Source organism: Lepidochelys kempii, chromosome 4 (assembly GCF_965140265.1).
Source record: "Lepidochelys kempii isolate rLepKem1 chromosome 4, rLepKem1.hap2, whole genome shotgun sequence".
NCBI lineage: Eukaryota > Metazoa > Chordata > Testudines > Cheloniidae > Lepidochelys > Lepidochelys kempii.
The window spans coordinates 116,316,689-116,329,672 of record NC_133259.1 but is presented as its reverse complement, the minus strand read 5'-3'; the positions used below and the strand labels follow the sequence as shown (position 1 = coordinate 116,329,672).

Here is a 12,984-nt window from a genome sequence, read left to right as displayed (position 1 = left end):
CCTGCTTGGACACTAAGAACTCGCCTACACTATAAATCTTTTTTGTACTGGTGTATTTGGATGTAGCTGCATAGGTGAAAACCTCTAGTGTAGACGAGCTCTGACCACAGAAATCTATATCAATATTGCGTATATACAGAGATAAATACAGAGACAAGGATCACAAGCCAAATTCTCCTCTCATTTAATCCTGTGCAACTCCCACTGGCTTCAACAGAGTTTTTGTGGGTGCAACAGAAGAGAATTTGACCCAAAACCTTCATTCCAAGCCTGATCTTGCCAGGTGCTAAACCCACACATCTCCCACTGATGTCAGTACTTCATAGATCAAGACCTCCGTGATGTTTTTTTGAAATGCAATCTTTAGCAACTACTGAACACTAGTAACAAAAAAATAAAGAGAGTGCTTGATGTGACAAGAAAGAAGACCTGATGGTAAAAATTTAGCACACATGCTGTTGATTTCAGCCATCAGAACAAGTACATCTGACTGCTTCAACATCTTCAGCAGCAGTACCTAAGACTGCCATTAAACATTGAGATTAGTTAGATTTTTTTTCAGGACATTCATTTTGTCTTTTTTTCTTGGCATCCAGAATTTTTATTTCATTTTTAAAAGGAGGGCGATTTTCCAAATTGCCCATATAAAGAAGAGCTCTATACCAGAGAGACCCCAGTCTTAGGGCAAAGATAGAGTTCCATCCAACATGACAGTCCTTGAAAAAGAGGGAATGGGGGAAAAATTGGTGTTTAATTTCTTCTGTTTTAGAGACCCAGTTCAGCAGCCTTTCTCTAGCAGAACTCCAAACAGCTGAATGGTGCATTATGTATTAAAACAAGCTCGAGTGAGCCACAGATACAAGTCCTTGGGGATTTTCTTCTTAAGCAGCATAGTAGCCTCTATTTTTACCTCTGTAATCCTTGATCTCTTTTTATTACAGCTAATCATCTAAACATACAGATCTATGTTCAAGAGAGCCATGTATGTGGCATTAGAAATCAATCGTCATAGGATGCTTAAAAGCTGTACCTTTGACGCAGATATTGCTTCTCCTCAACAATGGATTAATATAACTCTTCACTGGTTTCCCCTTCAGTTTACTGCGTATCATTTCCAAATGCTTTATTCCACTATTCGGCATCATGGCCACGGATTTTTTAAATATGTTAACGTCACTATCAATTTTATGTGATTCAGCAATGTACAAAGACGTGGCTTGTCAGACTTTGCTTAACTCATCTGTTCTACGTACATAATACACGAGAATGTTTAGCAAATTTTAGACTATTTGCAAAGCACTCTTCAATTAAAAAATGTTATTCCCCAGATATTGCTATCAGAAGATCACAAATAACCTGGTTGCTTCAGAACAACTGCCTCTAGGCACTGACCACAAACAAAAACAATGACAGGTTTCAGAGTAACAGCCGTGTTAGCCGTGCATCTGATGAAGTGAGCTGTAGCTCACGAAAGCTTATGCTCTAATAAATTGGTTAGTCTCTAAGGTGCCACAAGTACTCCTAAACAAAAACAATGTGTACTCTAAATCGAGTGGAAGTCGGGGTAGCAAAGATTGGTGGCAACACAACTAAGCAGGAGCTGAGGAAGGACCCAAATGTGAACGTGGAGAGCCTAGCCAAATCTTTGATCAGTGCATGATGCAGTGCCCCCCATCAACATCCTGTACTCCTGAAGAACTATACAAGCTAAGTGATAACACCAAGTCGTGGCCATGTTTTTGGAGCAACAAGGTATGATGATGATGGGAAAATTAATTATTCCCCCATATTTAAACACAGGGAAGGTAGAATTGTATAGCTCTGTTAATACTGACTTCAACCTACAATGATTAAAGCTACATTTGGGAAACATTTTAGTTCTTAACTGTATTTAGATTGCTTGGACTATTTAGTACTCTGTAAATGTTCTTTATTTGGAATGAATACTCAGTAATGCGCTATTTTGCATATAACACACATACACCGACCTATGACACATTAAGTCAGTGGACTGAGTGAAAAGGAAGTGCATCTTTACAGCTGTACATCCAAGATAGAGAGTATAATTTCACCCATAAAATAGTATTTTTACTATTAAAACAAAGATTTGGTTCCAACAAATTATGCATTCACTCCACCCACACAGAGCACAAGCATTAGGCTTTAGGAAAGTGAAATGCAAGGTAGAAACACAGCCTCCAACCCAAGAGTGCAGAGCTCTCACAGTTATCTCTCCATTCTGTGAGCTGCTGCCCCTCTGCACCAGTTGCATGGGGAGCTTGGTGCAGCTGTGCCTAGGTGATCTTCCACACCTGCCTAGGCAGGACTGGTACAGAGAATCTTCTCTTGGTGTTCAGAGGGCTTACAGGCACCCCATGTGCAAATACGCAGCTGGCCATTTGCTTGGACAATCCCTATTCTATCCGTGTCAGCCCACACCAACGGGGGGGTTACTCTGTGTTACTACTGTGTGATTAATAATTTTCCGACTATATTTTTAAAAAGTAATTACATAAAAATATACTGCAGGTTTCAGGACCCTCTAGCAACTACTAGCTGAGCTACTGTGAACCTCTCAGACTGAAATAAAGGTCTTGCAATCAGCCTTCACAGAAAAAAAAGTCATTCACATATGTGAATTACCCAAACAACCAACTCTTAAAGTGAATAATTCTATTCAGCCTCCCTTAAGTTTCCCCTAGGAATAGTTTATTCTTCATTTCCTGTCCTGAACAGTTATAACATTAATAATATTCATTGTCAAGCTGTGAGAAGTTTTAATATAACAATATATTATTCATAATTGTTGCAGTGTTGCTGTGCACTATTAAACAGTTGCCTGCAGGTGGCTGCATTTCAGTGGTGGCTGAAAACCATACAATATAAAGCAGGGGTGGCCAACCTGTGGCTCCAGAGCTACATGCGGCTGTTCATAGGTTAATAAGTGGCTCCTTGCATAGGCACTGACTCCAGGGCTGGAGCTACAGATGCTAACTTTCCAACATGCTGGGGAGTGCTCACTGCTCGACCACCTGCTCTGCCCCAGGCCCTGCCCTCACTCCACCCCTTCCCCCGAGCCTGCCATGCCCTAGCTCTTCCCCCTTCCCCACCAGAGTCTCCTGTGCACCATGTAACAGCTGATTGCAGCGGGCAGGAGGCATGGGAAGGGAGCGGGAGGCACTGATTGGTGGGGCTGCCAGCGGGCAGGAGGCGCTGCAGGTTGGAGTTGGGGGAGCTGTTGGGGGGCTGCTGAGATATTGGTGTGGCTCTTTGGCAATGTACATTGGTAAATTCTGGCTCCTTCTGAGGCTCAGGTTGGCCACCCCTGATGTAAAGCTAAAGTCTGTCCTTGGACCTGTGCATCTGACTTTCAATTAAAACAAAACAAAACAAAAAACCCAGTGAGAGCCTTCTAAATTCACAAGCTGAGGATTGGTCCATTTTTTATGGAAACATCTTTGGGATCCTTCTTCGTGAAGGACAGAATGTAAGTTTAAGTTGTAATTATTCAGAACTGAACTTTTAAGAACTTCTTACAACTTGACTTTCAATAGAGAGTGAGGGATGGTAGATTTAAAAAAAATGGTTCTGTGACAGGTTAGTTTTCAAGGGCAGCAGTCCATTTAGAGTCAGGACAACTCATAATGAAGACATTGCTATGCTGCAAGTGAGCTCCAGACTTAAGTGCAGGTTCTTTAAGATCGGCGCATCAGTATTTAAAAAAAATCACAACAAGAGAAGAATTAAAGAGTGTATTTTCTTACTATTGCAATACTTTTTGTTAGGAATATGGATATAGGGAAATCAAAGTGCCTTTGTAATTCCAAACTATTTAGTTCTGAAAATAGTAAAACACTTTTAAATTACGTTTTTTTCAGAAGTTGCGCTTTATAGTCTCCTCAGACCTGCTTCCCTTGAACTAAATGGCAAAATTCCCATTGGCTTCAATGGAAGCAAGGCAGAGCCTAACATTTTCTTGTGTGGGTCTTATACAGCAGTGGTTCTCAACCAGGGTATATCAACTCATCTCGATATTTGCCTAGTTTTACAACAGGCTACATAAAAAGCACTAGCAAAGTCATAAAATTTCATACAATGACTTGTTTATACTGCTCTATCTACTATACACTGAAATGTAAATACAACATTTATATTCTCATTGATTTATTTTATAATTATATGGTAAAAAATGAGAAAGGAAGCACTTTTCCCAGTAATAGTGTGCTGTGGCACTTCTGGATTTTTATGTCTGATTTTGTAAGCAAGTAGTTTTTAAGTGAGATGTACAGTAGTCTGGAAAGGTCGAGAACCTCTGTTATACAGCACCTTTCATATACAAGGTGTTCTCTATCACATGCTTCACTAAGTATTGAAAATTAGTTAAAATCTGGTAGCACAGTGCCCATGGAGGCAGCAACAATATATCAACCACTGATCTTGACAAAGCAGTATTAGTCCTGTGCATTTTTGTGACTGAGTGCAGGAAGTGAACACCCGAGTCTATTTTACTTTATTTTACTGAGCAACAGACTGTTGGTCAAGCTACTAGTTTTATATGAAGCAGCATGAGCTGTGTAAGCTTTACTAAGACAGGTGTCAGAGATGCACAAAAACGACTTGGCTCCATAGCTCGGGGTTATCACACTGGTCTTGTAAACCAGGGATCATGAGTTCAAAACTCAATGGAGCCTGTGCAGCAGTTTCTGACAGGGCTTGTTGCCCCCAGCCGTGAGGCGCTTCCCTTTCTGGAGGTATTTATTAGTTTTAAGGGGAGGGAGGGATAGCTCAGTGGTTTGAGCAGCCTTCTGAACCCAGGGTTGTGAGTTCAATCCTTGAGGGGGCCAGTCATGGATCTGGGGCAAAAATTGGGGATTGGCCCTGTTTTGAGCAGGGGGTTGGACTAGATGACCTCCTGAGGTCTCTTCCAACCTTGATATTCTATAATATATTCCTGACTTTAATATGGTAGCCATGTGCAGCATTGAAACTAGACACCTTATCTGAATCAGAACAATAGCTGTATTTGCACTATAATGGAAGTACTAGTTATGAGCCCAAGTTCTGATACAGAACATGATTATTACCTTATAGGTTCTTCCCCCTGGATCATAGAAGCACGCTCTCTCTTTGATGACACGACCCAACACCAGGTACAAAAATTCTCATAAAGGACAATGGGACTAGCTCATGCTGAATCCTCTATATACTTCAAATTTATTTACATTTCCTAGAAAACAAATATCTAGCATTTATGTAAAATCTTGAAATGACCAGTTATGCTAATCAGGCCCCTTATTTTCATACACTTTTTAAGGCCAGAAGGGACCACAGTGATCATCTAGCCTTCTACATAACACACCACAGGACTTCCTTGAATTACTTCCTGGTGGATGTTTCTAAAAGATATGCTATACTTAAATCTTGATTTAAAAACTGCCAGTGATGGAGAATCCACTGTTGAATTGTTCCAACTGTTAATTACCCGCAGTGTTAAAAATTCACACCTTATTTCTAGCCTAAATTTGTTTAGCTTCAACTTCCAGCCATTAGATCTTTTTATGCCTTTGCCTGCTAGACTAAAGGGCTCTCTATTTTCAAATTTCTATCTCCCATGTGAGTACTTCCAGACAGATCAAATCATTCCTTAACTTTCCCTTTGATATGCCATATACGGTGAGCTGCTTGAGTCTCGCACTATATGGCATGTTTGCCACTCTTTTAATTATTGTTGGGGCTCTTCTCTAAACTCTCTCCAATTTATCAACATCCTTCCTGAATTGCTGAAATCAGAGCTGAACACAAGACTCCAGCAGCGGTTGCACCAGTGCCAAGTACAGAGGTAATATAACCTCTCTCAATATTATGATTATACATGTTAGAATCCCTGTCATATAGGGCATAGCTCCCCTCTTGTGCCTCCTTCGGGCCAAGTGTTGTGCTGCAGGTGTTCCCTGCCTCAGTTTCCTCCTGTGGGATTCATGTGACTCAGGCTTCCAGAGGGGACATGCACAGAGTTTAGTTGTTGCTGTAACAAACGTTGAAGCGGGAGGATTCCAGAGCCTGGCCTCTAGCCTGAGTCTGAAGATCTAAATTGTAGCTAAACAGCCCCATAGCCTCAGGCCTGTGAGTCTAAATCAGATGACATGGACCAGCTGTGGGTATTTAATTGCAGTGTAGACATGCCTGCTGAGTCTGGCATAGAGCACTGACTCCCAGGCTATTTTCTTGGGGTCCTTCCACAAGAGCCCAACTTGTTCCTTATGGTTTTTCTCAAACTGAGGTCTCTCAGACCTGTTAAAAACATCACCCAGCTGATCAGGACCAGCTGCTGCTGATGGGGTAGCTAATCTGGACAGGTCTGGCTGAGTTCAGCTACCCTTAAAGGGCCAGCCAATTTATGACAATCACATGATGACCACAGTGTTTGTGCTGGGGGTTCATGTTTAACAGATTACCCACTGTGACTTGATTCCTCAGCCCTAAATCTTTTTCAGAGTCATTACTTCCCATGACAGATTCTTCCATGCTCTAAACGTGGTCTCCATTCTTTGTTCCTAGATGGATCATAGAATCATAGAAGATTAGGGTTGGAAGAGACCTCAGGAGGTCATCTAGTCCAATCCCCAGCTCAAAGCAAGACCAACACCAACTAAATCATCGCAGCCAGGGTTTTGTCAAGCTGGGCCTTAAAAACCTCTAAGGATGGAGATTCCACCACCTCCCTAGGCAGGGGTGAAAAAACTTAAAGGACTTACTGGTACTCCGGAGTCCTGAGTAGGGGGCATGGCCTCGACCGGAAGAAGCGGGCCGGGCCCTTTAAATCAAGATTTAAAGGTCCCAAGGCTCCAGCTGCAGCTGGGAGACCCCGAGGCCTTTAAATCACCCCCAGAACTACCAGCTGCAGAGGCGGCTGGGAGCCCTGGGGCTCAGGGGCGATTTAAAGGGCCCCGGGCTCTGGCTACCGCACTGCCAACACTACCCCAGGGGCTCCGGCAGCGGGGCTCGGACAGCGCTTTAAAGGCCCCAGGGCTCCCCGCAGCTGCCGGAGCCCCAGGCCCTTTAAAGCGCCCCCAGAGCCTTGCTGCCGGAGCCCCTGGGGTAGCGGAGGCAGGGCTTTGGTGGCTCGTTAAAGGGTCTCGGGCTCCGGCAGCTGCAGGGAGCCCTGGGACCTTTAAAGCGCCAGCCTGGAGAAGCCGGTCTGGTCTGACACGCCATAGCGGCTCTTGCTTTCACCTCTGTCCCTAGGTAACCCATTCCAGTGCCTCACCACCCTGTTAGTAAAATAGTATTTCCTGATATCCAACCTAGACCTCCCCCACTGCAACTTGAGATCTTTGCTTCTTGTTCTGTCATGATGACCATACACGTGGCTGCACTGTTTGCTTTCACCCATTTTACTGACTGATCCAGAGCGCTCTGTAGCAATGACCAACAGAGGAGGACAATATTGGAAAGCAGATATTGAAAAAGCGAAGCTGTGCTCAAAGCCAATTTACAGAGTAGACAAAAGTCACAGTCTGTCTAGGTCAGGATAGAGCAGGCAAAAGCCGAGGCCTGGGAGGCTCCAGCACATACTATATTTAGCAGCAGCCTCTAAATATAACAAGACTTTAGAGGGGATTAGAAACTACAAAGGTCTGGCCTGGAGGAAAAAATACTAGCAATTGCGTTAAATTGACAATTGTGCCAAATATCTGTGGATTGTGACAGTGCACAAAATAATAAAAGGAGACCTACAGATAGCATCTTCTTGGAATCTTAATATTTAAGAGTCTAGCTTTCTGAAAGCCACAAGCAGGCTTTCTTGAGCCAGCAGTATACCACCTATTTACGAAAAAAGAAAAGGAGTACTTGTTGCACCTTAGAGACTAACCAATTTATTTGAGCATAAGCTTTCGTGAGCTACAGCTCACTTCATCGGATGCATACTGTGGAAAGTGTAGAATATCTTTTCATACACACAAAGCATGAAAAAATCCCTCCCCCCACCCCACTCTCCTGCTGGTAATAGCTTATCTAAAGTGATCACTCTCCTTACAATGTGTATGATAATCATGCTTTGTATGTATAAAAAGATCTTCTACACTTTCCACAGTATGCATCCGATGATGTGAGCTGTAGCTCAGGAAAGCTTATGCTCAAATAAACTGGTTAGTCTCTAAGGTGCCACAAGTCCTCCTTTTCTTTTTGCGAATACAGACTAACAGGGCTGCTACTCTGACACCTATTTACGATGTATGATGCTAATTAACAAATATAACTGCTGTGCACACCACCACCTACCTGTTTTATGGCAGTTAAGCAGCTCTACTGAAAAAAGAGGTGGGACACACCCTCTGCAGGAAGATGCCTATTGGACAAAGCACACCAACAAAGGGAAATTACGGTGAAAAGTCTCATTCCCTGGGAGCCTGATGTTTGAGTTTAGCGTTAAAGGCCCATTTTATGCTGCGAGGCGGATTGCGCCATGGGTTGTAATCAGCGAGTAGTAACACAACGCCTGGCAGGCAATGGGGCGCTATGGGAACGCCAGCAGCATGGCCCAACAAGCAAGCGACCAGGCCGTGCTGCGTCCCGGGGAACAGGAGGTGCACGCGGAGTGTCCCGTGAGCGCTCGGGCAGCCCCGCTAACTGCCCCGCTCCCGGGGGCAGGGGCAGCCTGTTTCTGTGCAGACTAGCTGGCCCGGGCAGGCTCCGCGCAGCAGGCGCTGTGCACACGGGTGGGTGGGGAGCTTGCGCGAACCGACTCCCGGGGGAGAACGAGGATTCCCTCCGCTTGGGGCAGGGCCCCGGGCGCACCCCTAAGCCCCTCGCCGTCACGGCTCCCGCCGCCGCCCCGCCGAGCCCCCGCCCTTGCGCAGCCCGGCACCTGCCCCCTCCCAGCGCCTGCAGTCCCGCCCCGGGGCGGCCGCCCTCCCGCGCGGCCTCGCCGCTACCTGCAGCGCGGGGGCAACTCTGCACCCCACGCGTCTGCCCCCCATGAGCTAGGCCAGCCCCGACGGCCGCCGCAACTCGCCCGCCCACTGCAGCAGCCGCTGCTCTCCCCGCCCCGGCCTCGCCTCCTCACCCGCCCGCTGGAGCCGCCGCCGCCGCCGTTCCCCGGGGCCCAGGCGGGCACAGCCCGGCCGGCGGGGCAGAGGGAGTCGGTGGGCCGCGGAGAGACCGGAGGGGCCGCGGCAGGGGCGGGCACCGTGGGGGAGCGGCGCTCTCCGCCTCCCGGAGGCGGGTCGGCGGTGACAGCTGGAGAGCATGGGCGGGGCCCGAGCCGGCCTCTAGGTACAGACCCTGGGCGGTGCGGCGCCGCCTGCTCCCCGGCTGCATCCAGACGGCGCCGTGGCCGCAGCGGCAGGTTCCTCCGGGGGCCGCGTCCCAGCGAGCTCGTAGGAATCCCCGCGGGCAGCTGGCTCCGCTGCGGCGCTGGTGAGCACCTCGGGGCGGGGTGTGTGAGCCGGGGAGGAGGTAAGGGGCGAAGGATGCTGTTGCTGAGCACGGAGCCTTGGATGGCGTGGGGCGAGTGGGTACCAAGTGCCGCCCTGGGGGAGTGGGCACGGCCGGGCTGTGTGCCAGGCTGCTCCTTTCTACTCTTCCCCTTCTGTAGCCCATTGCGAGTGGGGGCCCCCTTTCCTCGCCCACCCTTCTGACCCCTGGGAGCTGGACCCGGCGCCGGGACCCCCGGCCCTGCTGCGTGGGGTGCAGTAAGTTGCGCTGCCGCCTCCAGCACCGCCGTGTGCAGAGCCGTGGGGATCCACCCTGCTGCATCCATTCCCGGGGCTGCTGCTCACTGCGGAAAACTGCCTCCTAACTCCCCCAACCTCTCCCACTCAGGAGGATGTGGGGTGGGCGCCGATGCTAGCCCTTCAGATGCTCAATCTGATGCAGGATGGTCTCGCTGTCCGGCTGATTGTGGTCTCCACCCCTCTGCAACTCTGGAGCAGCCATCAGACGAGCTGGGGTGGGGCTGGGGAGCGCCTTGGTTAAAAAGGATTTCATCGCTCCTTAGGTGCTATTGTCCACTCGTTTAAAGTGGCGGTGGGGGCCTCACTAACAAACTCTCCAGGTGAGATCGGGTAAAGCCCCTCTGCTCCCTTCACTGCTGGGTTCTGCTGGAGCGGGAGCGGGCATGAATGAGGCTGAGCTATCCATCTCATACCTTCAGCGTGGGGGTGGGACAGCTTCTCGGCTCCTTGGAGCTCAGATCAAATGTATGTCTGTATATCCATCCCTCTGTATTTTTAGGGTTTCTATTTTGTTTATTTCCTTTTTTTTATTGGTATTACTTGACACCAAATTTTGCTTTCCTTGATTTCAATGGGGACTATTCATTTGAGAGAGGTCAACAGGATTTGGACCCAAAACTGCAAGCCCTACAAGCATGGAATTCCCCCTGAAGTAGATAAGAGGCCTGCACTTAGAGGATTTGCAGGATAAGGCCTTTATTTATGCAAGGTGTTCAGAGGGTGATGGGGCTCCTAATAAACATTATTTATATAATGTACTTGCTTAAAAGCACACAAGTGGTTGTCTTCAATGTCCTTTTCTGTGTCAACATTTAAAAAACAAACTGTTCTGGCGATTTGGATGAGTAGTCTGCACATTTATTTTCAATGTAATTCCTGTTTGTTGGCCTGTCTATATATCTTTAATGACTGGCTGAGATTTGAGAACTGTTTTTTCTCCCCCCTCTCCCCCCCCCCCCCCTTCACGTGGTCACCACAAACAGCCTTCAGATTTTACGTCTCTGCAACTGCATGGAGCTCAGTGGAGAAGAAGGGGTTTATTTTTGATTAAAAAGGGAAGTGAAGGAGGGTATAATTTCAACCAGCAAACATGCAGTGTTTTTTGATTATCATGCTGCTAAATATTTACAGTTTAATTATCACATTTATCATCCAACCATACATCATTAGTCCCTTAAATGATTCAAACTGATTCAAATGTAACTTGTTGCCTGCAAATAAAAAAACGCTATCAATGTAAAACAAATAACTCTCTCCCCACCCCAAATCCCTAATAAAACTGATTTTCAAAATGAGTAATTGTGTAAAATGTGTCCAGTGACCTTTATGGCTGGGAAGAAAATTAATTCCACTTCCTTTCAAGATTCCTTTTCTTTTGTGACTTTCCCTCACAGAGATCATTATCACGTTCTTAGGCCTTGCTCCTGCAAATATGCATGTATGTATCCTTTTTACATGATATTGAGATTACTGATCTACTGTTACTATATACATGTATGTTTGCAGGAGCCGTGTTTCTGCTTTGACTTCCGCACATATTAGGTGGTAAAGACAGAAATTGCATTTCATGGTTTGCTCGAGTGGAGTGGTGAGTTGAGGAGCTAAAGGGGACAAAAGTATGCAGGGATGCTGGGACTGTGCAAGGGGGCATACTGAGTATATAATACATGCATGTATTGACTGCCATCTATGCGAATATATATCAATGTTGATTATATAATTTAGTGGGGCCTTAGCACAAAAAATCTTTAACTTTGAGGTAAGGTTGATACATTGCATAGCTTTCCAGTGCAGACTCTAAAAAACAAGGAAATAAGCAAAGTCATTCAATGCCCGACCTATGCTTTACTCATCATTTTCCCTTCTCATCTTCCATTATCTCTGTCCACCCATAATCCACCATCATTCTGAACAACTAACAGCAGCCTTAATTCCAGACATACATAACATACACCAATGGCCACAAATGTGCAGATTTCAACCCTAATTTTTACATTAAAAATTAATACTAAATGTAGGACAATCATTAACCTACATCATCCACTCATATAAGTTTTCCCAAACAATACAGAAAAACATATCTCAAACCCATCATTACCTAACTCACTCTCCCACCCCAGTAAAACCATCCCAGAGCTATGCATGATGTAAGGAAGTGATACCAACCGAATATTTTTCCAAGGTAGAGCAGATTTTTTGTGAGAGAAATTTTTTCTTTGAAAAATGACCTCTTTTCAGAAATGAAAAAATTTGAAAAAAAAAGGTGCTCTCTTTCAATTTTTTAAAAATTTTCAAAACTTTTTATTTTGAAAAACTATTATGAAAACCTAGTTCCTGGTAAATGGAGAATTTCTTTAATGATTTCAACTAAAAATGCCATGGGGAAAAAATGAATACATTCTGAATTCTGAAAAACAGAAACAACATAATATTTTCTGTTTATGTGAATGTGTGTATTTTGGAGTTTTTAACCCACTGTATTCCAGGGACAGATATGTCCTCAGTCGCTGGAGGCTTTGTGTGAATTATGGTGAATTTTGGAAAAAATTTAGCATGAATATCTTAATTCAAGACTTTTGAAGGCTCCTGTAGCTCAGTTCCTCACCTAAAGTCCTACATCATCTCCCTTTACTGGGACCTATGGTTTAAGCGAAGGGGAAGCACACAGAGTTCTCTTACCCCTGTTGCTGTGTTCAGGGACAGGTCTGAAAATCCATTCTCTTAATATTCTGGAGCATGGGGTTTTTTTCCCTTTATGAGATGAGATGGGAAAATTTTGGCACAGAACTCTTCTTATACCTGGGTCCCCTATCTCTCCCCCAATCTAGAGGTAATGTATTTCTCCCCACAACCTTCTCTGAATTCGACGTACTCTTTTATTAATATGGTATGTGTAGTTTTTACATATATAAACACCCAAAGAATTTTGGGAGGCACCTGCCTGCAGGTGAGTTTGGAGTATGTTCTGATAAGCTGGGGTTCTACCTGGCTGTGGGCGTGTGGAGGGGCTTGGAGAAGGCACTTTGAAATCAGGAATAGAGAGTGAAAGGTTATCTTGTCTGGTGTTTGATGCTTGGTTTTGCTACTTTTGAGCCTATCACTATATAGTCAGAGTGCATTTTGTTAATTGTTCACAATGTCTCTATAATATGATAAGAGAGACTTTGTGGAGGGGAATTTTTTTGAAATTAAGGGGAAAAAAAACACAGTTGGGCCTTATGGCAACCACTAATTTATCTACCTCCCC

At 45.4% G+C, this 12,984-nt stretch overlaps 2 protein-coding genes across 12 annotated transcripts in view; one reads left to right on the top strand and one right to left on the bottom strand.

Moving 5' to 3' along the window:
• Positions 1-9,778, bottom strand: part of LOC140910764 (uncharacterized) — a 39,344-nt gene extending 29,566 nt beyond the window's left edge. For 4 of the 5 annotated variants that reach the window (XR_012158727.1, XR_012158728.1, XM_073342551.1 and 1 more), the window contains exons 1-2: positions 9,068-9,778; positions 8,284-8,350 (exon numbers count right to left, since the gene is read on the bottom strand). Coding sequence is in view for 2 of the 5 variants with exons in the window: in XM_073342551.1 (XP_073198652.1) it covers positions 8,284-8,350; positions 9,068-9,763 (763 nt within the window). In the remaining 3 variants the exon portion in view is untranslated. The remainder of the gene's footprint in view (positions 1-8,283; positions 8,351-9,067) is intronic. The other variant, XR_012158729.1, reaches the window with a different exon arrangement.
• JAKMIP1 (janus kinase and microtubule interacting protein 1) overlaps positions 8,776-12,984 on the top strand; it is a 316,238-nt gene continuing 312,029 nt past the window's right edge. For 2 of the 7 annotated variants that reach the window (XM_073342544.1, XM_073342542.1), the window contains exon 1: positions 8,777-9,420. The gene's annotated coding sequence lies outside the window, so the exon portion shown is untranslated. Of the gene's footprint in view, positions 9,460-12,984 lie in introns of all 7 variants that reach the window. The other 5 variants (XM_073342545.1, XM_073342543.1, XM_073342546.1 and 2 more) reach the window with 3 other exon arrangements.